We start from the raw sequence: 24485 nt of genomic DNA, 5'->3' as shown, positions 1-24485 counted from the left end.
ATTAATTCGGAAACATCAAGTCATAATAAGCAGTTTAAATTAACATGGGGTCCATTGACAAATTTTGTTCATTCTGATTAGCTGAATTATACCTTTATTTTCCCTTTTAGATTGCATATTCAGGATGGATGGCTGGGAGGGAGGGAGGGTTATATACTTAATAAATGTTGTCTGGGATTTTAATTTCATGTATAATTTAAAGCATTTCTTTTTGTTCTCAAACTAGGGTGGGAGGGAGGGGATAATTATTTTGTATTCATTTCTGATTGATTGTAAGTGCTATTTCTGATGATAATTGTATGTATAATTTGAAAGCACTGTTCTAGTTTTGAAAATCAATAAAGTTTAATAAATAAAAACTATATACACCATTATTTTCTAATTGTTCATCTGTAGTTTATAACTACTCTGAATTTTACTCAGATTTAGCAGAGCTTAAAAGGAAACACTGCTCCCCCTGTACGAGCACCACTCTAACAAAAAGGGGGGGGGAACAGTAGGGGCTCTTTTGAACCCTTTCCCTATCTACCAGCTGCCTCCCCCAATACTTCGGTTACTGTTGCACACGTTATGCACTCCAGTAAATTATGTACCATGTTAAACAGAATAGTATTTACGGTATTCTGGAAATATATGCAAATACTATAACACTTGGCTCAGTCAGCCCTTGCTTCCCAGCCCATCTTCCTGTTGGCCACGTGAACAGTACTGTAATAGAAATTGACGTTGCTGACAATAATAAAATAATTTACCTATCGATATTTTTGGTACGTTGCCAATTGGCCACCAGACTTCAGCTCATTAGTTTGCTAATGAGTTACCAAATATGGGCCCCCTTTTACCAAAAGTGATTATCGTGGCGGGCCACAGTAATCACTCTGACGCCCTTAGGGATTCAGTAGGCATCAGAGTGTTTACCATGTGGCAGCCATTGCCGTGCCTTTTTTTTTTTTTTTTTAAGTTCAAAAAGTTTTATTGATTTTGTATAATAAAATGGTACAATACCAACAATGTGAATGTTCCCTAAAGGGGAAACAAATAATATAACAAGCATTAACACTGGTGAAGTGCATCGAACAATAAAGTGATAAACTTATGCCGGTACATGCATACTCATAGGGTAGGGGATAACAAAAGATGAAAGGTAAAGGATATGAGAGTTGTCATAATACACATGCCAGCCGTGCCTTTTTAAAAAGGGGGACGCTTAGAGCAAGCGCTAGGCACAGTTCCTCCTCTTTTTACTGGTGACGCTCCGCACAAATAGCATGCATATAATTTGCATGCTATTGTGCTGAGCATCGGCACTAATAATAATTTTTTAAAAATTGTTCCCACCATGGTATTTTTTACCTTGATGTCGGAGCTTTGTGCATCCTGCCCTAAAAACAGATTTTATGCTGCTTATCCCAGGAATAAGCAGTGGATTTTCCCAAGTCCATCTTAATAATGGCTTATGGACTTTTCTGTTAGGAACCCTGCTATGCTGACCACTTTTACCATATTCTCTAGTGAGTTCCATAATTTAATTGCACATTGTGTAAAGAAGTATTTTCTCTGAATTGTTTTAAATGTAGTACATACTAGTTTCATTGCATGCCCCCTAATCCTTTTACTTTTGGAAGGAGTAAATACGCAATTCAGCCCCAAGTCTATAAATGATGCCTAAAATGTAGGCACTGAGGAACATGGTACATAGCGCATGTCAATCCTAAGTTAGTTGACGGTTATAGAATCGTGCCTAGTGGCACCTAAAGTGGACTTAGGTGCCAGTTAGGTGCCAGTTAGACCCATCCTATTTAGGTCAGGTTTTTCTTGGTGTAAATGCCGGCACCTAACTTAGGCGCCTACCACAGTCTAAGTCCAAAACAGGCACCTACATGAAATATTTGCCCACAATCCACCACTAACCACACCTACTTTCTGGTAAGTCCCTTGGACTAGGCGTATAGATAAAAGTGGCAGACACCTAATGATCTAGGTGCCCACCATCCAATTAACTTTAATTTAAGCCAATTATGAGATGCTAATTGCTTGTTACCAACACCGATTAAGCTTTTTAAATAATTAAGTTAGACACCTAGATTGGCTAGGCATGCTGATCTAGGGGCTAAATTCACGAACGTGCTCGATTGGGCCCAATTCAGGCCCAATCCGGGCAGGTCCGATGAATTCCCGAAGCTCCAATATACAGATGGGGGCGATCGGAGAGCCCGTGGTTTTAACCCGCTTAGGGCCCACGGGTTAAAACCACGGGCCTGATCTGCAGGGAAGGGTGGGAGAGGCGGGGCAGGCAGGCAGCTCCAGGGATGCAGGCGATCAGAGCAGCGGATGAGTTTGGGCAGCAGGAGAGTTAGGGGCTGACAGCGCAGAGAGCAGGGTGGCAAAGAGCAGGGCAGTCAGAAAGGGCTTGAGGGATTGGTCCTCAGCAGTCGCTTATTTGTGATTGGCCATCCCAGTGTTGCAGGGTTTTGGTTTGTGAATCGCGTCCCTGCCCACTTTGCATGCCGTTGCCCTCATTTGCATGCGTGGATCGGAGGATGGTTGGCAGAGAGGTAAGTGAATTGGTTTGCTTTGTGAATCTAGCCCTAGGTGTCTAACTTATCACCCCCCCTCCCTCATGTTTACAAAGCTGTGCTAGTGGCTGCCACGTGGCAAAAGACACAATGCCCTTTAAATATCTATGGACTTTGGGGTAGTTACCACAGCAGAAGCCACTAGCACAGCTTTCTAAATGAGGAGGTAACTTAGACACAGCGGCATAGTAAGGGTGAGCGGTGCCTGGGGCAATGGCGCCCCTCCCCTGTCCGCTCCCCTGCCACACACGCGCCCCCTTCCCTTTCCCTATTTAACATCTCTGGCATGAGCAGCATGCCTACGTCAGTGTCGGCTTGCCCTTTGACATCACTTCCTAGGCTCAGCTCCTGGAAGTGACGTCAGAAAGAGCGCTGGTGCCGACGTAGGCAGCAACCTCGCACCTGGAAATAAAAAGGTATGGGGGAAGGCAAGGGGAACACCCGCGAAACAAGGAGAGGAGCGTGGGGGGGGGGAAGTGTGGAGAAGAGGAGGGGTAACACACCCTTAGGAAGATGGTGCCCAGGGTGAACCAAGGATTCAAAGACCAAGGGACAAGAAACAGAACTAAAACAGTTGCTGCTTTGTTTTAGTGGGAGGTTTTAAGGAATCTTCAATTCTGGCACCTCTTCAGATTCTATTGCTTTTTATCAGAAGGAGGTATTTACAAGTTTTTAAATAAACGAAAAAATAAATACATTTCAGGAACATTATTTGTATTTATTTATTTATACCCCGCCTTTCCCCTGGTTGGTCACAATAGAATATATACACAAACAGAATCACATACAGTACAACAAATCGAACATGAATAATAAAAAAAAAATTATGATTTTCCAGTGCAGCAAAGGCATTTTGTAGGGCCATAATTTATGGAACTGGGTGTTTCTGAATTATATGAATTTCTGAGTCTCGCTCTAATCAGTTTGAATAATTTCCTTTTCTCATGTAGACTGAGCCTTTACCTCAGATTCGTTGCTTAGAAGATGAGATTATTGACATTCAAAAAAAGTACACTCAGGAGTTAAATGCCCTTCGGGATCAACTTGACTTATGCTGCAGAAACCAAGTGAGAGCTGAAGTCAACAGACAGAAGAATTCTCAACTAGCAATAAACTTTCAAAACAGGTATATTTCCTGTAGAATTTTACATATACGTATTAAACACACTGTAGTGCGGAACTGAATTGGACAATCCTGCAGGCCTATAATTCCATAAATCTTGGTATCATGTCCTCTGTACTTCCTTGTATTTCTTCATAACATAGTCTTTTGAACTCATGGCTATGCGGTCTAGAAATTTGTTATTATGTTATGTTATCTCAGACCTGCAAACTAGCCAAACTATCATGAATAATTTGTAACTACCATGTCTACACATTCTCATCTTTAGGCTTCTGTCCACTCAGAAGACAGTCTGGATCCAGTTTCAGTTGTACCTTTGTGTGACCTGTTGCTTTTCCTGTACCTGCACCTGCTGGTCAGGAAATCATGTTTCACTTAGCGGCGTAGCCTCCCCCCCCCCCCCCCCCCCCCCCACATCCCCCGTGTATCTCTTCCCTGTCGCGTGCCCTGCATACCTCTTCAAAATCTTTGGTAGCAACAAGCAGTATCTCCTAGCTGCTGCTTGCGCCAGCCTCAGCGCTCCCTCTGACATCACTTCCTTGCAATGAGGAAGTGACATCAGAAAGAGAGCTTTGGTCAGTGCCAGCAGCAACTAGGAGTTGTTGCTAGCTGCCACCAAAGATTTTGAAGAGGTGGGTGGAGAGGAGGAGGAGTTGTGCTAGCACCCCCACCAAGACAGTGCCCAGGACAGTCTACCCCCCTCCACTCCCCCTTTCTACGCCACTGTCCTCATTAGGCATTTCTGGTAAATAGTGAATTGAGGTTATCTAAAATGCCATTGGATCTGGTAGACTTTAAGTCATCATTTATTTTGAAGTTAGTATTAAAGTAAAATTAGTGCTACATAATGTGTCTTCAAGTATAACCCTTGTTCTAAATTGGTGAAGCTGTTTCCTCATATTTTACAGTGGTTAGATAAGATTGTGAAGTCTGTCCTTGATGCCCATCAATTTACACACATACCCTTATTACCTTTCAATTCCCTGAGTGGAGTTTGGGGGTGAGGGGGAACTATCCCCTATTCTCATGACCGTGGGTAATAAAGTATTATAGGAGTCCATCATAATTTTTTCATCTAGGGCCCACTCGGACCCAGATGCTCTAAATTCACTGTGCCTTTAACGATTGACGTTACACCAGATCTTACTGTTTAGCATCTTTTCCGTGCTTCCTAGCAGCCTCCGACTCTGCTATGTAAATGTAGTAAAATAAGATCATTAATAGTAAAACTAGCACTCCCAGTGATGCTCTGATATTGCCTGTTGATGCACAAAATGAAGCGCCAACTTTTAACGTTCCAAAATTACCACCTGGTTCGGGGGGTGCCGGTAATGTTTGAAATGAGGCTCAGGCGGGTGTGTTGAAGGCGCGTCTGAGCAGCGTGCATCAAAGCTTAGGTTGTTCATTGCAAGCGAGGTAGAAGTTTATCATATTTGGAAGGGGGCTGCCGATTGCATGGGTGGAGCAGTTGTCCTGCTGAAGCAGTGTAAAAAATAATGTTTTTACATTTCGCCCCTCCCTTTATGATGTACGCCTATGATTGATGCTCCACATGTGCACATTCATGCCTCTTTCTGTGGACTATTCTGCGCATGTTTCAGTCACTTTCTCCAACGACTAATGGGATGCGATTTCCAGAGCTTAATTACATGTCATGTGAAGAAATATTTTCTCCGGTTTGTTTTAAAGCTACTACTTAGCAGCTTCATCACATGCCCCCTAGTCCTAGTATTTTTGGAAAGACTGAACAAGCGATTCACATCTACCCTTTCTACTCCAAGAAACTCCCCTGCATACAGGGCACCAGAAACAGAAGCGATAGTGATGTCCCTAGGACTGAGGCCCAGATGCTCTAAAATTGCCATTAAAATCCAGTGGGTCACTGTGGTGACAGTAAATTGTCCAATTTGAAAACGATGATCAAAATGGTGCCGGCTGCATGTCAATCACTTTTAAAGAATTGTGGCTAATAACGCCTACCAGAAAACTTAGGAGTCTACAATGTAGGCCAGGGTTTTACTGGCCTACTTTGCATAGAAACATGATGGCAGATAAAGGTCAAATGGCCCATCCACTCTGCCCATCCGCAGTAACCATTATCTCTTCCTCTCTCTAAGAGATCCCACCTGACTATCCCAGGCTTTCTTGAAATCAGACACAGTCTCTGTCTCCACCACCTCTACTGGGAGATTGTTCCACGCATCTACCACCCTTTCTGTATAAAAACTATTTTCTTAGATTACTCCTGAGCCTAAGAAGATGCCTAAGTTCTTTTGAGAATCGCATCTTATGGTGCGTAAGGTCATCTCTGCCCCAAACCATGCCTACTTTGACCTTAGGCACCGTTAGATACCTCCTTAGATGTGATTATGATGCCTACCTTTGTAGGCGTCTAACTTCGCCTACTTTTTTTTTTTAATGACTTTTTAATTACCATGTCAATTAAATACAATTAAAGCGATTAAGTTTGGCAGCAGTAGGCACCTACTACTGCCTAACTTACAGTGCTGTTTATAGAATTTAGCCCTGTAAGTATTAGGTACCAAGAAATATCCTTGGGGAGTCAGAGAACCCAGTGAAAGTCAAGAAGGAACTCATAGTCCAAAAGAAGAGCAGGAAGCCCCCAAAGTACTCTGATGTACTTGCATATTATGAAAGGAATAAAAGCAGAGATGGTCAAGGGCATAAGGATGTCACACTGGAGCCACACTTAGGTTAATAATTTTATTGATGCCCTGATGTTTTGGCAATGGGTCTTTAATTCTCTATGAGAATAAGCTCAATGTGTTTACACAAACACTAAGGGCTCCTTTTACAAAGGTGCGTTAGGGTCTTAACGCACGGAATAGCGCATGTTAGCCGCTACCGCCTCCTCTTGAGCAGGCGGTAGTTTTTTTTGGGTAGCACGTGCTATAGCGCACGCTAATTCAGTGTGTGTGCTAAAAACGCTAGCGCACCTTTGTAAAAGGAGCCCTAAGATCCTCACACAGTACATTGGTCCAACAAAAAGTCTGCTGCACCTTTCAGAACAATATTGAACAGAAAGATTTTATTTTTATACTTTATTTTCATTTCATTTCGCAATCAACAATCACACGTAATAACACTGTAATAACAGGAATAAGGAAAAAAAATACTATTCAGAAATTACACATAGGAAACAAAATTTATGACCACAAAATTATTACGATCCAAGTTCACAAACATAATAAAATTAAGGAAATATTTCTAAAAATAACAGAACACATTTCTGTCGCTGAACACCTATCGGCCAACCTCAGTGGGAGGGTTACACGAATCCTCAACTCTTCCCTTGACACAAGAAACTCAGGAGCAGATGTTCAAAAGCATATCGCTTGCGTAAGGCTGTTTGCAGCCAGTCTAGCTTGTTAGTTCGGCCTCCGGTGCTCAAAAGTGTTCTTGGCAACTGTTACCTAACACGGTAGCAGTCACCGAGAATCCTATGCAAATGCATTGCAAGGAGCTCATTAGTATTAAAATGAGCACTCTAATACACAGCAGGGAACACCTACCTTTTACCTTGAAGCTTTTCCGACAGGTTGGAGCTGTTAGTAGCTTCTGCAGGAGCATTTTTCTTTCATTTAGGGGCTGCTTTTGTGCGTGTTTTATGTGTCCCATGCCTTACAACTGTGCCCTGCCCATAGAAGCGGAACACACATGTACACAAAAACACATCCAAATCACTCTAAAACTTGCCCAGAATCAAACCCGCAACTTCAGAGTGCTGATGCAGCAGCTCTAATCACAGTGCAGGCTATGCTTACAGAGTTCTATTAAAAAGCAGCAAACAAATTTAGAAGAAAAAAAAAAATCTTCCAACTGCAGCTGAAGCCCCTTTTTCTGTGGCTAGCTCAGATATCTTTTTTTTTCCCTTGTTGTTACTTACCAGAAGTCTGTGAGCTAGTGTTGCCCGATTCAGGGAAAAGTTTTTTGATTTGATTTGGCCTATTGAATCAATTTTTCAATTTGATTTGCTTTTCCCACCCAATTGAGCGGTTTTTTGTTTTGTTTTTTTAAAATGTCCTGGTAGGTTTATTTTGTAGCCTCTTTACTCACCCCCATTCCCTTTGCCCTCTCCAACCCCAAGCTGGCTCTGTGGTGTAAACAAAACAAACAAAAAATACTTTTCTTCTCTCTGTTAGGTCCTAGCTCACGCTTGCTGTCTTAACACCAGTTCTGACATATTGTAATCACAAAATAGAAGATAAAATTATTTTTTCTGCCTTTTGTTGTCCGGTCATTTAATTATTCAAATCATGTTGGTCCCAGGCTTTGGTTTCTGTTTGGTTTCTGTTTGTCTTCTGTTAACTCACTTGCCAGGGTCTCTTGCCCATTTGACATTTTCTTCTTTCTCTGTGCTCACCATCCATCTTCCATCTCTGTACTTTCCCTTCCACTATATTCCATAACACGCTATTTTGTAATATGATCTGTTTTACTATAGTTGGCTAAATTATGGTGCCGCATTCTTTTATGAAAGTACCCTGGCATCACTGTATGTTTATAAATCTGTTATATTATTGAAGAAATCTCATTTATTTTCTGAAGGTATTTGCTTGCTATTTGACTAAACTCAGACCTTTTGAAATGTAAGATTTAAAAAAAAAATTATTTTTTTTAATTTTCTTTATTCATTTTCAAAATTACATTAAGTGTTAAATATATTCATTCACATTAACAATAAATATATCACTTACAAACAATCATTTATACATGTCATAAATTCTTATCTCTTCCCCTTTCCCATCCCTCCCCCCCATATATTCCATTATCATATAAAACATGTAATAATAAAATTCCCCCCTCCCTATACTTTAAGTTGATAAAATATAAGGGAAACAATTTCAAATTAATCTTTACAATACTTTGTTAATGGTTTCCATACATCCTGAAACTTCTTAAAATATCCTCATTTATGGCTAGGAAGGATGCTTCAGAATAGCACCCTTAAAACCCTTGACAAAGAAACGGGTCCCGTCAGGGCAGGCTAGTGACTGCACACTAAAGCTAATACTTACTGTTATAATGTCTTATTAAAAGTTGATTATATAGTAAATCAATAAATAAGATTTAGGTAAAACACTAGGGAGGAGGTGGAGATAAGAGTCAATGATTAAGACTCTATCCCACTATATTTGACACTCTAAAGTGGGATGATTTGTATTTGTGGATGGTTCCAGTTGATCCTACTTTACCATCTTCCTTATCCTGTTAGCAAGTTACTTAATCCCCCATTGCCCCAGATAGAGTGTGAGCCTGCTAAGACAGAGAGGGGGAATGCTTGAGTACCTGAAAGTAAACCACTTAGACTATGGGCTCTTTTTACAAAGGCACGCTAGCGGTTTTAGCGCACGCATAGTGCGCGCTAGCTGCTACCGCCTCCTCTTGAGCAGGCGGTAGTTTTTTGAGTCTAATCCAGTGCGTGTGCTAAAAACGCTAGCACACCTTTGTAAAAGGAGTCCATTAAGCGGTATATAAATACTACAAATAAACAAATAAATATAGTATAATAGGACAAAGATGGCGAACAGTATGACAGAGTGTGGAAGAGCATTGTATGAGAAAATATGGCATGGTCAGACACAGGACTAAGCGCATGGTGTTTGAGACTCGAGATAGTGGAGGGTTGGGGCACTTTATCAGAAGGTTCAGAGAATTTGGATTGATGCACTCTCAGAGAGGGTCAGGGGAAGAGGTGAGTTCTTATTGCCGTCCACATCTGGAATACTGCGTTCAGTATTGGTCGCCACACCTCAAGAAGGACATGGCGGTACTTGAGAGAGTCCAAAGGAGAGCAACGAAACTGGTAAAAGGGCTGGAACACTGCCCATACGCCGAGAGGTTGGATAGGCTGAGGCTCTTCTCTCTGGAAAAAAGGAGGCTCAGGGGAGATATGATAGAGACCTTCAAGATCATGAGGGGCATAGAGAGGGTGGATAGGGACAGATTCTTCAGACTGAAGGGGACAACAAGTACGAGGGGGCATTCGTAGAAACTGAAGGGAGATAGGTTCAAAACAAATGCAAGGAAGTTTTTTTTCACCCAAAGGGTCGTGGACACTTGGAATGCACTACCGGAGGAAGTGATCAGGCAGAGTACGGTACAGGGATTCAAACAGGGATTGGACAGATTCCTGAGGGATAAAGGGATCGTGGGATACTGAGAGAGGTGCTGGGATGTAACACAGGTATAGAAAGCTAACCAGGTAATAAGTATAGAAACCCAACAGGTCGTGCATGTGCAAAACCGGAGGGTTAGGACTACGATGGGAAGATAGGACTTCAATGAGAAACCAAGGTGGCAAGGGAGCCCCTTCTGGTGATTCAGACAGGTCGTGACCTGTTTGGGCCGCCGCGGGAGCGGACTGCCGGGCAGGATGGACCTATGGTCTGACCCGGCGGAGGCACTGCTTATGTTCTTATGTTCCTGAAGTTCAGTAGACCTTCTATTGATCTTATGAGGGTAGGTAGTCTAGACCAGTGGTCACCAACCCTGTCCTGGAGGACCACCAGGCCAATCGGGTTTTCAAGCTAGCCCTAATGAATATGCATGAGAGAGATTTGCATATAATGGAAGTGACAGGCATGCAAATCTGCTCCATGCATATTCATTAGAGTTGTCCTGAAAACCCGATTGGCCTGGTGGTCCTAAAGGACAGGGTTGAGAACCACTGGTTTAGATCATTTATCTTATCTGTGGCATGTTTGCTCTGTCTCCAAAAATATTATTCTCTAACTCTCATGTAGTTGCACTAGTGCCGAAAGGAATGAGAACATTTTTGAAAAAAGCTTTCTTGCTGGGTACAAAAAAAGGTCATTTTATTAAGATGGATAGATGCAGAGCCCCCTTCCATGGAGCAGTGGAGAGCAACAATATTCAGCTTCTCCACGTGTAGAGACAGATGATTACAGACATAGGACTCACCTGGTGGGAAAGGATTGCAATCTACATGGGCCCATATTTGGAATTTATTGACACCTACTGCACGTAGCCATTTATTTCATTTGGAACCCATGTGCTAATTTCTTTATTTGCTCCATACTTCTAACAGCTTAATCATCTTGTTTCCTTTGGGAAAGGGAAGGGGTAGATTCATTACAGGGGTGGAGGAGAGCAGGGGAAATATAAGTTTTCCTCAGTATTGCTGATACTGTATTCCAAGTGTTTGTCTGGATTTTTCATGTGATCTTGTCGAATTATTGTGAGATTTTGGTTCAATAAACATAAAGGAAAAAAATATTGTCATAAATTTTGATACTAACGTAACAGTTCGATAAGAGTAGGAAAACGCTTTCATGAAATCAGTTTGTTAAAATGTCGTGAACTCTGATCAATGGGATATATTCAGTGCTTCTGTTAGTTAGAATTTTGGTCATTATTTCTTTTGTCTGTAGAATAATGGAGCTTAGCAAAGAACTTCTCGTGAAAGATGAAGACTTAAGGAACTTACAGCTTCTTGTTGCACAAAAGGAAGCAGATCTTTGGGAGGCAAGATTTGCTACTACAACACCATCTTCTGTTCAACTGCAGCTAACCAGAAAAGAATTGGAAGTGTTACACAAGTGCCTCTTAATGGTACAACAAAAGTAAGACATACATTTCACTGTGACAGTTGTGGGGAGGGAAATTTTCAGTTGATTTTTAATGCTGTCCTGCTGTATGGGTCAATTTATTCATTATAGTAATATACTCCCTCCTATACTAACGCGTAGCACGGGTTTTAGCGCCAGCAGCGGCTGTAACTGCTCTGGTGCTCATAGGAATTCTATGAGCGTCGGAGCAGTTACCGCCACTGCCGGCGTGAGAACCTGCGCTACGTGTTAGAAAAGGAGGGGGATAGTAAATAACGGCAGATAAAGACCCGAATGGTCCATCCAGTCTGCCCAACCGTACCCCCTCTTTAAATTACTGATTTAATTTAAATTGTCCTTTTTCCTAGCTATTTCTGGGCCAGAAACCCAAAGCTCTGCCCGGTACTGTGCTTAGGTTCCATCTACTGAAGTCTCCGTCAAAGCTCACGCCAGCCCATCTAAACCATCCCAGCCGTTGAAGCTCTCCCCGGCCCATCCTCAACCAAATGGCCATATACGGGTACAGACCGTGCAGGTCTGCCCAGTGCTGGCCTCATTGACCATCCATCAAATAAAATTTGATATGGCAAAACTGAACAGCTTGACAGCATGCTGGATCGAGTCAACCAAATTCTTTTTGGTCTCTAGAAGGGTACTTATAGGAAGTATTTGGGATTTTCTACATTATAGTCATCAGAAAAGAATATATTTATAAAATACTTAAGCTGTACATGAGGAAGAACCACCAGAGAATTTCCATTGACACCCCACATGTCAGCTATAAACAATCCCTACACATGTCTTTTAAAACACAGGCACAGAAACACTTCTTATTTGTCTTCAGCAATCCTCAAATCCAAATATATTTACTCTTCCTTGAAGATGGTATGACTCAGTGGCATAGCCTGGGACCCCACTTTCACTTCAGGCACTTCCTCCCCAACCCCCCCACCCCCCAAAAAAAAAATAATTATGGCACCATATGCTGCTATGGCTGGCAGGGGTCCCTTAGTCCTGCCAGTAGAAGTGGTAATCCACCAGCACAGCCTGGCAGTCAGTGCCACTTTTCTTTAGGCCAGAACCTCTGTGCCACCTCCTCCCCCACTTCCCATGCTTGTTTTTTTAAAAAAATATATAACTGAGCAAGCATGGTGGTGGTGGGGGCAGCGCTACTGACTGCCAGGCTGCAAGAGGAGAACCACTTCACAATTAATTTTCACAAGGTAGTGTTGTGGTGTGGTGGGATGTAATTACAAACGAGAAAAGATCCTGCAGCAATAATATACAAGATGCTAAGTTCTTAATAAAAAAAACAAAACTTTAATCGCATTCCTTAAAACATTGAACAGTTTGTATCCAGGTGTGGTCCAATTGTGTGGAAAACCGGGACCCAACACGGTCTGTGTTTCAAAAACACACTCCTTTCTCAGGGGTCCTGGTGTGAGAATGTAAGCAGATATATGTGCTTATGTGAAGGAAATGTGATAGGGACAGCAATGATGTGAATGGTGACAGCATTAATTTATAATTGTGATAGCATTAATGTGTAATGTGAGACCAAAATTGTAGAGTGATAAAGATGCTACCTGTGGCTAATGTGAATGAATGCGAGAATGGATGAATGAGGTGAACAAAATGATTGATCAATGTGGATAAGTATGGAAAAATCCATGCAACCATACCTGGATACAAACTGTTCAATGTTTTAAGGATTGCGATTAAAGTTTTGCTTTTTATTAAGAACTTGGCATCTTGTACATTATTGCTGCCGTATCCTTTTTCGTTGGTTGCTTGACATTTTTTTTACTGTAGTTCTATTGGATTTTTTGCTTGTGTTTGTCTGTGGGAAGTAGTTACATTTTACATCAACTTCATTCAGGACACGACGCACTAAATTTCATAAGAATCGGCCGAGTTCTGTGGAAGAATCCGACAAAAAAAAACCCCATTTTGATGTGTTTTTTTTTTCAGTTCACGCTGCATAAGCACGGTACATAGACTAAACCGTGCAAGGCAATTGCATGCAGGACATCAGCGTGCTGGATTGAAACACTATTTTAAAGCGCTTCGAAGGGGATGTGGTGGGGAACAACCCCACTTTTCTTAGAACTGTTGGTGCTCCCGTTGTGGGGGAACCCCTCATTATAGAGGAAACATCCCTTTTCCCTCTTTTTTAGGGAAAAATTACAGTTTCACACACACACACATACACCCTCGGAGCACTTTAAAATAGTGTTTTAATCTAGCGCGCTGACGTCCTGCGTGCGATTGTCTGCCCGGCATTGTCCGCACGCAATTGTCTCACACGGTTTTAACTCGTCACCATAAGCACAATATGACATTGCTAGTTTATACTTTAGAGGTTCCCTCTCATAGAAACATAGAAACATAGAAATAGACGGCAGATAAGGGCCCACGGCCCATCTAGTCTGCCCACCTTAATGTCCCTCCCCTACCTTTGCCCTGTGAAGAGATCCCATGTGCCGATCCCATTTGGCCTTAAAATCAGGCACGCTGCTGGCCTCAATCACCTGTAGTGGAAGACTATTCCAGCGATCAACCACTCTTTCAGTGAAAAAGAATTTCCTGGTGTCACCTCGTAGTTTCCCGCCCCTGATTTTCAACGGATGCCCTCTTGTTGTCGTGGGACCCTTGAAAAAGAAGATATCTTCCTTCGCCTCGATGCGGCCCGTAAGATACTTGAACGTCTCGATCATGTCCCCCCTCTCTCTGCGCTCCTCGAGCGAGTATAGCTGTAATTTGTCAAGCCGTTTTTTGTATGGTAGATCCTTGAGTCCCGAGACCATCCGGGTGGCCATTCTTTGCACCGACTCCAGTCTCAGCACATCCTTGCGATAATGCGGCCTCCAGAATTGCACACAGTATTCCAGGTGGGGATTCACCATGGATCTATACAATGGCATAATGACTTCCGCCTTACGACTAACGAAACCCCTTCGTATGCAGCCCATGATTTGTCTTGCCTTGGACGAAGCCTGCTCCACTTGATTGGCAGACTTCATGTCCTCACTGACGATTACCCCCAAGTCTCATTCTGCTACCGTTTTTGCTAGGATCTCGCCATTAAGGGTACTTGTTTCTTCTGGCATTAACTTTGAAAATACTTTCTATGCACTATTTTAAGAAATTGTAGTCCTGGTCTTCTGAATGTTGTTATTCCTTTGTAATTTTCAATAAAAATGATTGAACACAAAAATAATAAACCTATTTAATAAAACAAGTAGGCATCAAGTTAACATAGATGCCTTAACTCAGCATCCTCTTACAAAATTACTTTCCAAAAGGTTTCTACCACTTTGTAAACAGTAAAAAAAATAAAGCTTTAAATATCATCTTTGTTTAATCTATCAGAGAACACTAAGGGGGGAATTTATCAATAGACACTAAGGGCCAGATTCTCAAAACTTTAACGCAATCACATTTTAGCAGTGGATTATCAAAATGGCTTATCTCGGCATTTAGCGAGCTTTCTAGCAGTCCCTGACACTGCCATGTAAATGGGCTCTTCAGTATTGAAATGAGCACTCCGGTGAATTTTTAAAAATCGCCGAGTCATTCTCCAAGAGGACGTCAGCTTATGGCAACAAAAATTAGCGACTGGTCCAGGGGTGCCGGTACAGTGACAGCACTGTTTAAAACCCCGGCAGTAGGAGAGATGCCTACTCTTTCCTACCGCCAAGCGACCCCCCCCCCCCAGCAGCGGGAGAGATGCTCATTCTCTCCTGCCGCAAACAACACCCCCCTACAGTGGAAGAGATGCCCACTCTCTCCTGTCATCAAGCTACCTCCCCAAGCAGCGTGAGAGATGCCCATTCTCTCCTACTGCTATGCAACACCCCCTTCCCCCATGCCTTCAATGACCGGCACCCTCTCCCCCTTACCTTGATTGAGATGGCTGACCGGAGGGATGCCTACTTCCTCCAGCCAGCTGGCTCGTCTCTTTAATATGGACCTTCACCTCCCCAGTGCATCCTCAGGTGCACCAAGGAGGGGCCTGAGGCTCTGGTGGACCCAGGTTGTTTAAGGCCCCTCCCATAGGAGGGACCTTAAACAGCATGGGCCAATTAGAGCCTCAAGCCCCTCCCTGGATGCCCCAGGGAGGGGGAAGGCCCATTTTGAAGAGGCTCTGATTGGTCCGGATGCCTAAGACCCCACCCATAGGAGGGCTTTAAACAACCTGTTCCGTTCAGAGCCTCAGGTTCCTTTCCGGTGCATCCCAGGATGCACCAGGGAGGGGAAGGCCCATTTTGAAGAGGTGGGCCAGCTGGCCTGAGGGAGTAGACATCCCTTCAGTCTGCCATATAAATAAAGGTAAGGGGGAGATGGTACCAGTTGTCAGAGGCCCAGGGTGGGGTGGGGTGTTGCATGGCAGTGGGAGAGAATAGGCACCACTCTCTCTGTTGAGGAGGGGGGTCGCTTGGTGGCACAAGAGAGTGGACATCTCTCATGTTGCGGGGGGGGCTGTTTGCGGTGGGAGAGAATGGGCCTCTCTCCCATTGCTGGGGGGTTTCACTTGGTGGCAGGAGAAAGTGAGCATCTCTCTCACTGCCGGGGGATGGGGGGGCAGGGGTATTGCTTGACAGCAGGAGAAAGTGGACATCTCTTCCGCTGCTGTTGTGTGTTTTGTTTTTGTGTTTATTCTGTGCATATGCCCATCGCTATCACCAGCGATGGACACATGCAAAATTAATTAGTCTTCGCTACTCTCTACTAATCTCATTTGCATGAGCATTTTTTTGGAGAATGACTCACTTTTTTAAATCGCTACAAGAACGATTGTGTTGGCAGCCCATCATTTTTTAACACTTTTTTTTTTTGAGAATCTAGGCCTAAGCGATTAGGGAGGAATTCATGAAAGGGTGTCAAGTGTGTTAGCACGTGCAATTAGTGGGCACTAAAAACTAAAGATATCCATAGGAATATAATGGGCATCTTTAGCAGTTAGCCCGCACTAATGTGTTAGCACAAATAAACACGCTTAACGCCTTTTCATGAATTCCCCCTCAGTGTATGCTAACCATGTCGGTGCAGATTAATGGTTAGCATGCACTAAATGCTAAGATACCCATTATATTCCTGTCTGGTTACATCACTTTAAATATTAGGTGGACTGTTCTTTATAGAAACCACTTAGCTCATATATATATATGTGCTGCGGAATTTCCATATATATTCAGCACTACTAAATATCCATATAATGGTGCTAGATAGATGCAGTTTTTAGATGCTGTCCTTGTCACCAAGGCTGAATATTGGCTCACATCTTTTTAACAAGATAGTGACTTTAAATACTATCCTAAACTCTGAAATAGAGATTTGCGCGGGGACAGAAATCCCACCCATTCCCGCCCGTCCCTGCCAGGATCCTCTCCGTCCCCACCCATCCCCGCAAGGAATCACCTCCATCCCTGCCCGTCCCCATAAAAAGCAGCAATTACTTCTGACAGGATCATCAATTCCACAGTTTCTTTTGTGTTTCCACTGCTGTTTTCCTTGTGGAATCTCTTTGGTGGAACCCTTTTTTTATTTTCTGTTCAGGTAATTAACTTAAAACCCCCTCTTTTACTAAGGCTGACGTGTCCATTATATTATATGGATGAACCCTGCTTCCAAAGCCTTCCATCCCCGTGGGAGTCCTGTTGGCTAGAGGGGGGTCCCCGTTGGAGTCCCGTGGGCCAGAGGGGATTCCCACAGGATCCCCATGGGACCCGCAGTATTCCCGCGATCCCCGTTCCTGTGCAGACCTCTACTCTGAAAGTCCCAAAATCTCACTCAACTACACTGCAAGTTAAAAGGTATTTAGTGGCATGTAGTAGGCAGTCATTGGATATAGAGTTTAAAGGGTTGCAGCATTCACTTCAATTGGAAGAAGCCACTGTAATTTGTGGATATCAGGAGCAACATCACAGTACATGACTTTCAGCACTCAATAATTTGCAACTCAGCAACAATACCACAATCATACTGAAAGAATGAAGATTTTTTTTTTTTTAATTTGGAAATGTGACTCTGGTAGTTACATCAAGCTATAGGTTAATAATATCATCAAAAAATATATAATCATCCCAAACAATTTGAATATTCACACACTAAATTAACCCTCTCCCCCCCTCCCCCCTCATTTTACAAAGCTACACAGCAACTGCCCTGAAGCCCTTTAAATCTCTATGGGTTTCAGGGAAGTTACCACACCAGCCCACACTAAACAGCTTCAAACAAAGGAACATAGAAACTGCTTTAACACTATCAGAGACACTTAAGGAGTTTTTTTAGGACCTGTGATGGTAGGGCAGTAGTTCCCCCCCGAATGATTGAACTGAAGACTCCTGTTAGCTACTGAAACCTTTTTTCTACCTTATTTTTAGTGAGCGAATATTCAGCTTATTTGGGATGATTATATTTTTTATGGCATTTTTCTCATCCCAGTTCTCATTTTTTTCTGTGTCTTGATGACCATAGGTTAATAATAATGTAAATATTTCACCTCAGTTTTTACATACACTTCTCCCTCGGTATTCGCGGAGGATAGAGGCAGAGCTAGATCGTGAATTGAGAAAAACCACAAATAACTTCTCGTTCAGCTCTGACCCACCCCCGCCTCCCTCCTGCCTTCCCCTCAGCATCCTGGCCTTACCTGGTGGTCTAGCAGGTTTTCAGGGCAGGAGCGATTTTCCTACGCTCCTGCCACGTGCAGATTGTGAGTTCCCGTAGTCTCTTGAGACTACGACAGGAACTCACGGCAGCCATTTCCTATTGACGATCTACACGGGGAAGGAACGTAGAAAGATCACTCCTGCTCCGAAAGCTCGCTAGACTACCAGGTAAGGCCGGGATGCCGGGAGGAAGGCTGGAAGGAAGCGGGAACGTCCTAAACTATGGGGGGTTTTCCCCACCCCTAAAAAAAATTGTGAATATGTGAAACCGCGAGTGTCAAAACCGCGAATAGGGAGGGGGAAGTGTAGTTTGTCTCTATTTTTGCCACACTGCCCTGTCATTGTACTTCAGCTCTTTTCTGGAGGGGTTGCTTATTTTGTTCCTTTCTGACTCTGCTAGGGCAAGCATAGTTAATGGATTATCTCCCCTCTTTTACGAGTTTTAGTGCCGGCAGCGGTGGTAACTGCTCTGACGCTCATAGGAATTCTATGAACATCTGAACAGTTACCGCTGCTGCTGGCGCTAAAACCCACGCTATGAGTTCATAAAAGAGGGGGATAGTGATGTGAGCATGTGAACACTGAAGAGTATCATCAGCCTATTTCACATTTAAAGAGCAATATGTTCCCAAAATAGGTATCAAGAAGAATTTTCTCTTCGACTGCAGCTTCAAGACCAAGTAACTAATCTAAGAAAACAACTGGAATATCAAAAAGGCAGTCACCTACAGGTGGGAATGTTGTTTTTTACAAAAGTTGCACCAAAATTCATTTCAAACATCTTTAGCCTTTCTTGCCCATACTGTTACCTCAGTTAAACGTGGTCAGTCTTGGCCATCAAAATAGAAATCTTTGTAGGCTGTGATACATTGTATTGGACCAACCTAAAAAAAAGTATAGAGTTCAAAACAGAGGAACCTCAGTTTGCGAGTAACGTAGTTTGCGAGTGTTTAGCAAGACGAGCAAAACACTCCCGCAAACCTTAATTCACAAAACGAGCATGTCCCCATAAACGAGCACCTCTCCCCGCTCTAACCGGCATCGCACCCCCGTGCTATAAGTGGCATCTGCCCGCCCGCCCTCCCAAACAATCTCATTACCCCATCTGCTGCTTGCTGGTGCAAGTTAAAGATAGATCCCATCTGCTCATGCTCAAGGCCTTCTGGCTCTCATTCTCTCCGAGATCTCGTGGGGAGTGGGGGGGAGGGGGAGGAGGTAGAATGTATCAAGCGAGTTTCCCTTACTTCCTATGGAGAAACTCGCTTTAATATACGAGTAATTTGGTTTACAAGCATGCTTCTGGAATGAATTATGCTCGTAAACCAAGGTTCCACTGTATTTAAGAAAAGGCTCCTAAGTTAGGTAACTAAGGGGCTCATTTTTATAAAAGAAAAATGTCGAAAAAGTGGCATAAAGGGGCAGACTGACATTTTCCAATTCACTATTTTCAAAACCCATTTTGTAGATGGATTTTTATTACAGTTGTCTGCATTGTGTCTAAATCTGAATGGGGGTGGGGTGTTCTAGGAGTGGTTTGGGCGGGAGTGGGGCGGGCAAATGATTTGGACATTTTTCTGCAGTAATTGAACATTATAGAAAATTTCCAGGGCACAATTTGAATTTTTATTTATTTATTTGGTTTTATATCCCATCCTCCCCAAAGAGCTCAGAACGGGCTACAGTTTGCAATCATAGCTACTCTGTTAATATTGTTCAAAGCCATTTGGGTCCAGCTGCTAACCACACATTGAAGACATCTTGCATGCCTTTGTAGAGAAGACCTAGAGAATTTTTGAGGGCGTTGTGTGAGTTGTAAATGGTGTACTGTCATATGACATGACAATGAAGCCGACGGCACAGTGCGCAGTGACAAACAGAATGCTAGGCATAATCAAGAAGGGTATTACAACTAGAATGAAAGAAGTTATCCTGCCATTGTATCGGGCGATGGTGTGTCTGCATCTGGAGTACTGCGTCCAATATTGGTCGCCGTACCTTAAGAAGAACATGGCGTTACTCGAGAGGGTTCAGAGGAGAGCAACGCGTCTGATAAAGGGGATGGAAAACCTTTCATACGCTGAGAGATTGCAGAAACTGGGTCTCTTTTCCCTGGAGAAGAGGAGACTTAGAGGGGATATGATAGAGACTTACAAAATCATGAAAGGCATAGAGAGAGTAGAGAGGGACAGATTCTTCAAACTTTCAAATAATAAAAGAACAAGAGGGCATTCAGAAAAGCTGAAAAGGGACAGATTCAAAACGAATGCTAGGAAGTTCTTCTTTACCCAACGTGTGGTGGACACCTGGAATGCGCTTCCAGAGGACGTAAAGGGCAGAGTACGGTATTGGGGTTCAAGAAAGGATTGGACAATTTCCTGCTGGAAAAGGGAATAGAGGGGTATAGATAGAGGATTACTGCACAGGTCCTGGACCTGTTGGGCCGCCGCATGAGCAGACTGCTGGGCACGATGGACCTCAGGTCTGACCCAGCAGAGGCATTGCTTATGTTCTTATGATGATAATTTAATATAGCTTCATCTCTGAGTTTATTATCTTCAGTTAGAAATGAGAGAAATGGTCATGTCACTTTCTTTTTCTATTAATGATATCATCAGACACTTGAGAGAGGCATTTCAGCTGGTGGATGCCCAAGGAGACACTCTCTAAGTCTACATCAAACTGCCTTATCTTGCTGATAATAGCAGGTGATGAATAGGCAGGGCAGGATTAACCAATAGGCCAAGTAGGCACATGCCTAGGGCCCGAAATGGTCAGGGGGGCCCGATGAAGGAGGGCATCAACATTGTTTTTTCCAAACGGAGATGGGCCCCTCCAGCATCGATCGCCAATGCGGGCCCCACCCCGATCGGCAATGCGGCCCCCCCCCCCCCATCGATGGAAAGTAAGACAAGCAAGCAACGCGGGTAAGTAAGGCAACGGGAATTGTAATTGTGCAAGCGGTGCTGCTTGCCCAAAGCTTCCCTCTGACGCAGCTTTCTGTTTCTGCCTGGGTGCATGGTAGGATGGGGTGGGGCGGAGCAGGGGGTCCAGTGGACTTGGGTGCCTAGGGGCCCTCAAATTAATCCTGCCCTGTGAATAGGGGCTCTTCAGTGCTGCTGTTCACACAGATCTCCTAAGACCATCTTTACCAACTCAGTGAGAGATAGACTTCTAATCTCATAGGCAGCGAAACACTTTTTGTTTGGGGGGGCCCAAAATCTCTACCCATGCTCCACCCAAGCCCCACCCCTGACTTCACCCAAGCTCCACCCCTGACCCCCCACTCCCATAATAATGATAGTATTAATTGTAATACCATTTGTTTCCATTCATTTTTTCATATATACACACAATATAATCTTATTAACAATACCTAATGGTTAAACTACACAAAGCATACTGTATGCTTCTCAACATACATTCCTACCAGAACACCTGGCCTCGGTCACACATGCAGAACACAGATAATAACCCCTATGCAAATATAGGACAACAAACTAAAAGTACTAATATACACAAACGAAACCCTAAGTTGCCAGACTCTACATGCATTATAACACCTGAGAAATAGAAAGAAATTAATTTCTTCCTGAACAGTGCAAAATATAGACAGCAGATATAAATTCTCAAAACTGACACATTTCAGTCAGTAAATTGAAAATAAAATCATATTCCCTTTCCCTACCTTTGATGTCTGGTGATCCAATCATCTTTTCCCAATCTCTGGTTGCACTTCTTTCTGTCTGTGTTCTTGTGTTTCCATGGCCTTCTTATCCATTTGCTGTTTTTCTCTCCTTCTTCACTTTCTACCCTACATTCTTCTTTGGTGTTAACTTTTAACATTCAACTTTCTTACATTTTTCTGCTTTCTTCTCAAAATCTACTTTTCTGTGTCTTCTCTTTGCATCTATCTATGTGTACCATCTTCTCTCTCTTTCTTTTCCCCTATTCCCATCTATCCCATAAGAAGCATTTTTTCTCTCTTTCTTCCCTGCCACACTCATTACTGTACACCATCTCCTCCCTCTCTCTTTCTCTTCCCCTTCATCCTTGTGCACCATCTTCTCTCTCTCTCTCTCTCTCTCTCCAGTGATCTGACATCACTCTTCCACCTTATAACCTCATATGGTCTGGCATCCCTCTCCTTCCCTCCCTCTTCCCATGGTCTAACATCTCACTCCTCTCCTTCCCGCAGTCTGGTATCTCTTTCTTCTCTCCTTCCTTTATCTGGTCTGGCACTCTCTTTTCCCTTCCAGTGGTCTGACAACTCTGTCCTTCCATCACCCTTCTCCAGAATCTGACATCTATCACTTCTTTGAGTCATCCCTCCCAGTGTAATATTTTTATTTCCCTCCACTCCACTACTATCGTGTCTAACAATTCTCCCTCTTCTTCCTTTCCCCATGAATACCATCTCTCTCCCTCCCACTCCATGCACCTATGTACAACAATTTTCTTTTTCTCTTCCCTCCCCCACTGGCAGCACCCCTCTTTCCCTCACTTCTCAGCACGCCATCCATGCATCATTTGTAACATAGTAACATAGTAGATGACAGCAGATAAAGACCCAAATGGTCCATCCAGTCTGCCCAACCTGATTCAATTTAAATCTTTTAAATTTTTTCTTCTTAGCTATTTCTGGGCAAGAATCCAAAGCTCTATCCGGTATGGTACTTGGGTTCCAACTGCCGAATCTCCGTTAAAACCTACTTTAGCTCATCTAAAATCTAAACCCTCCTAGCCATTGAAACCCTCTCCAGCCCATCCTCCCCCCAAACAGCCATATATAGACACAGACTGTGCAAGTCTGCCTAGTATTGGCCTTAGTTCAATATTTAATATTATTTTCTGATTCTAGATCCTCTGTGTTCATCCCACGCTTCTTTGAACTCAGTCACCGTTTTCCTCTCCACCACCTCTCTCGGGAGCGCATTCCAGGCATCCACCACCCTCTCCGTAAAGTAGAACTTCCTAACATTGCTCTTGAATCTACCACCCATCAACCTCAAATTATGTCCTCTGGTTTTACCATTTTCCTTTCTCTGGAAAAGATTTTGTTCTACGTTAATACCCTTCAATTATTTGAATATCTGAATCATATCTCCCCTGTCCCTCCTTTCCTCTAGGGTATATATATTCAGGGCTTCCAGTCTCTCCTCATACGTCTTCTGGCACAAGCCTCCTATCATTTCGTCGCCCTCCTCTGGACCGCTTCAAGTCTTCTTACATCCTTCACCAGATACAGTCTCCAAAACTGAACACAATACTCCAAGTAGGGCCTTACCAATGACCTGTAGCATCAATGATAAATTAGAACTAATAAAAAACTGGCTAAACAATAATAAACTAGCTCTGAATACTCAAAAATCAAAAACTATGCTATTTACTTGGAAAGGAAACATAACTTCAAAAATACCATTCATACTGGATAACACTCCTCTAGAATCTGTACTTCAACTGAAAATTCTTGGGGTAATAATAGATGTAGATCTATCATTCCACAGCCATATTAGCCAAATAGTTAAATCATGTTTTTACAGACTTCGGCTTCTTCGTTCAATTTCTACCTTTTTAGACCCTAAATCAATTAACATTTTGGTTCATTCTTTAATCATCTCAAAATTAGACTATTATAATTCCCTCTTAATTAACATAACCCAGAAAGAAAAAAAACGGCTTCAAATGATCCAAAACACAGCAATTAAATTAATTTACAAAGCAAAAAAATATGATCACGTGACCCCATTATTTATCAAATCTTCCCATTTCTCACTGAATCACTTTCAAAATTTTATTTCTGGTTTATAAAACACTAATTTCCAACGAACCTTTATTTATATCAAAAATGATTATTCCATATAACTCTGCACGTACTCTAAGATCATCCTCATCGAATTTACTTTCAATCCCCTCACTGAAAATTATCGGCACCAGACGGAATGATATTTTATCCGTTATGGCCCCTACATTGTGGAACTCCCTTCCAAATTTTATTAAAAGCGAAAAAGATCTCGTCTCTTTTAAGAAAATTTTAAAAACATATCTATTTCAAGACGCATTTGATATATGATACGATATACTCAAATTTGATTCACGATACAATTTACTCAAAATTCTAACATTTTAAAATAATTAACAAAATTTTACCTTACCCCTTTATTTCCTACTGTTTTCTCCCTTCTATGTAAGTTCTAACAAACAACAAAATTGTAACTTTCCCCTTTCTCCCCACTCATTCATGTCTGTCAAAAATTGTCTGTCTAATGTCTGACTTATTTAAATTTTATGTAATACCAACATCTGATGGTTTTTAAATTGTACATCGCTTAGATATTGTAATAAGCGATTCATCAAATGTGATTAAACTTGAAACTTGAAACTTCTTCCTTCTACTGGCTACGCCTCTCTTTATACAGCCCAGCATCCTTCTGGCAGCAGCCACTGCCTTGTCACACTGTTTTTTCGCCTTTAGATCTTCGGACACTATCACCCCAAGGTCCCTCTCCCCATCCGTGCATAT

At 42.7% G+C, this 24485-nt stretch overlaps 1 protein-coding gene across 8 annotated transcripts in view; it reads left to right on the top strand.

Moving 5' to 3' along the window:
* Nucleotides 1-24485, top strand: part of LMNTD1 (lamin tail domain containing 1) — a 475792-nt gene that overhangs the window by 105223 nt on the left and 346084 nt on the right. For all 8 annotated transcript variants that reach the window (XR_004540206.1, XM_033953392.1, XM_033953396.1 and 5 more), the window contains exons 3-5: nucleotides 3527-3702; nucleotides 11115-11306; nucleotides 18603-18696. Coding sequence is in view for 7 of the 8 variants with exons in the window: in XM_033953392.1 (XP_033809283.1) it covers nucleotides 3527-3702; nucleotides 11115-11306; nucleotides 18603-18696 (462 nt within the window). In the remaining variant the exon portion in view is untranslated. The remainder of the gene's footprint in view (nucleotides 1-3526; nucleotides 3703-11114; nucleotides 11307-18602; nucleotides 18697-24485) is intronic.

The sequence above is a fragment of the Geotrypetes seraphini genome, chromosome 7, assembly GCF_902459505.1.
Source record: "Geotrypetes seraphini chromosome 7, aGeoSer1.1, whole genome shotgun sequence".
In the NCBI taxonomy this organism is placed as follows: Eukaryota; Metazoa; Chordata; class Amphibia; order Gymnophiona; family Dermophiidae; genus Geotrypetes; species Geotrypetes seraphini.
Note: the sequence above shows the minus strand (reverse complement) of the source record. Positions and strands in the feature narration are given on the sequence as shown.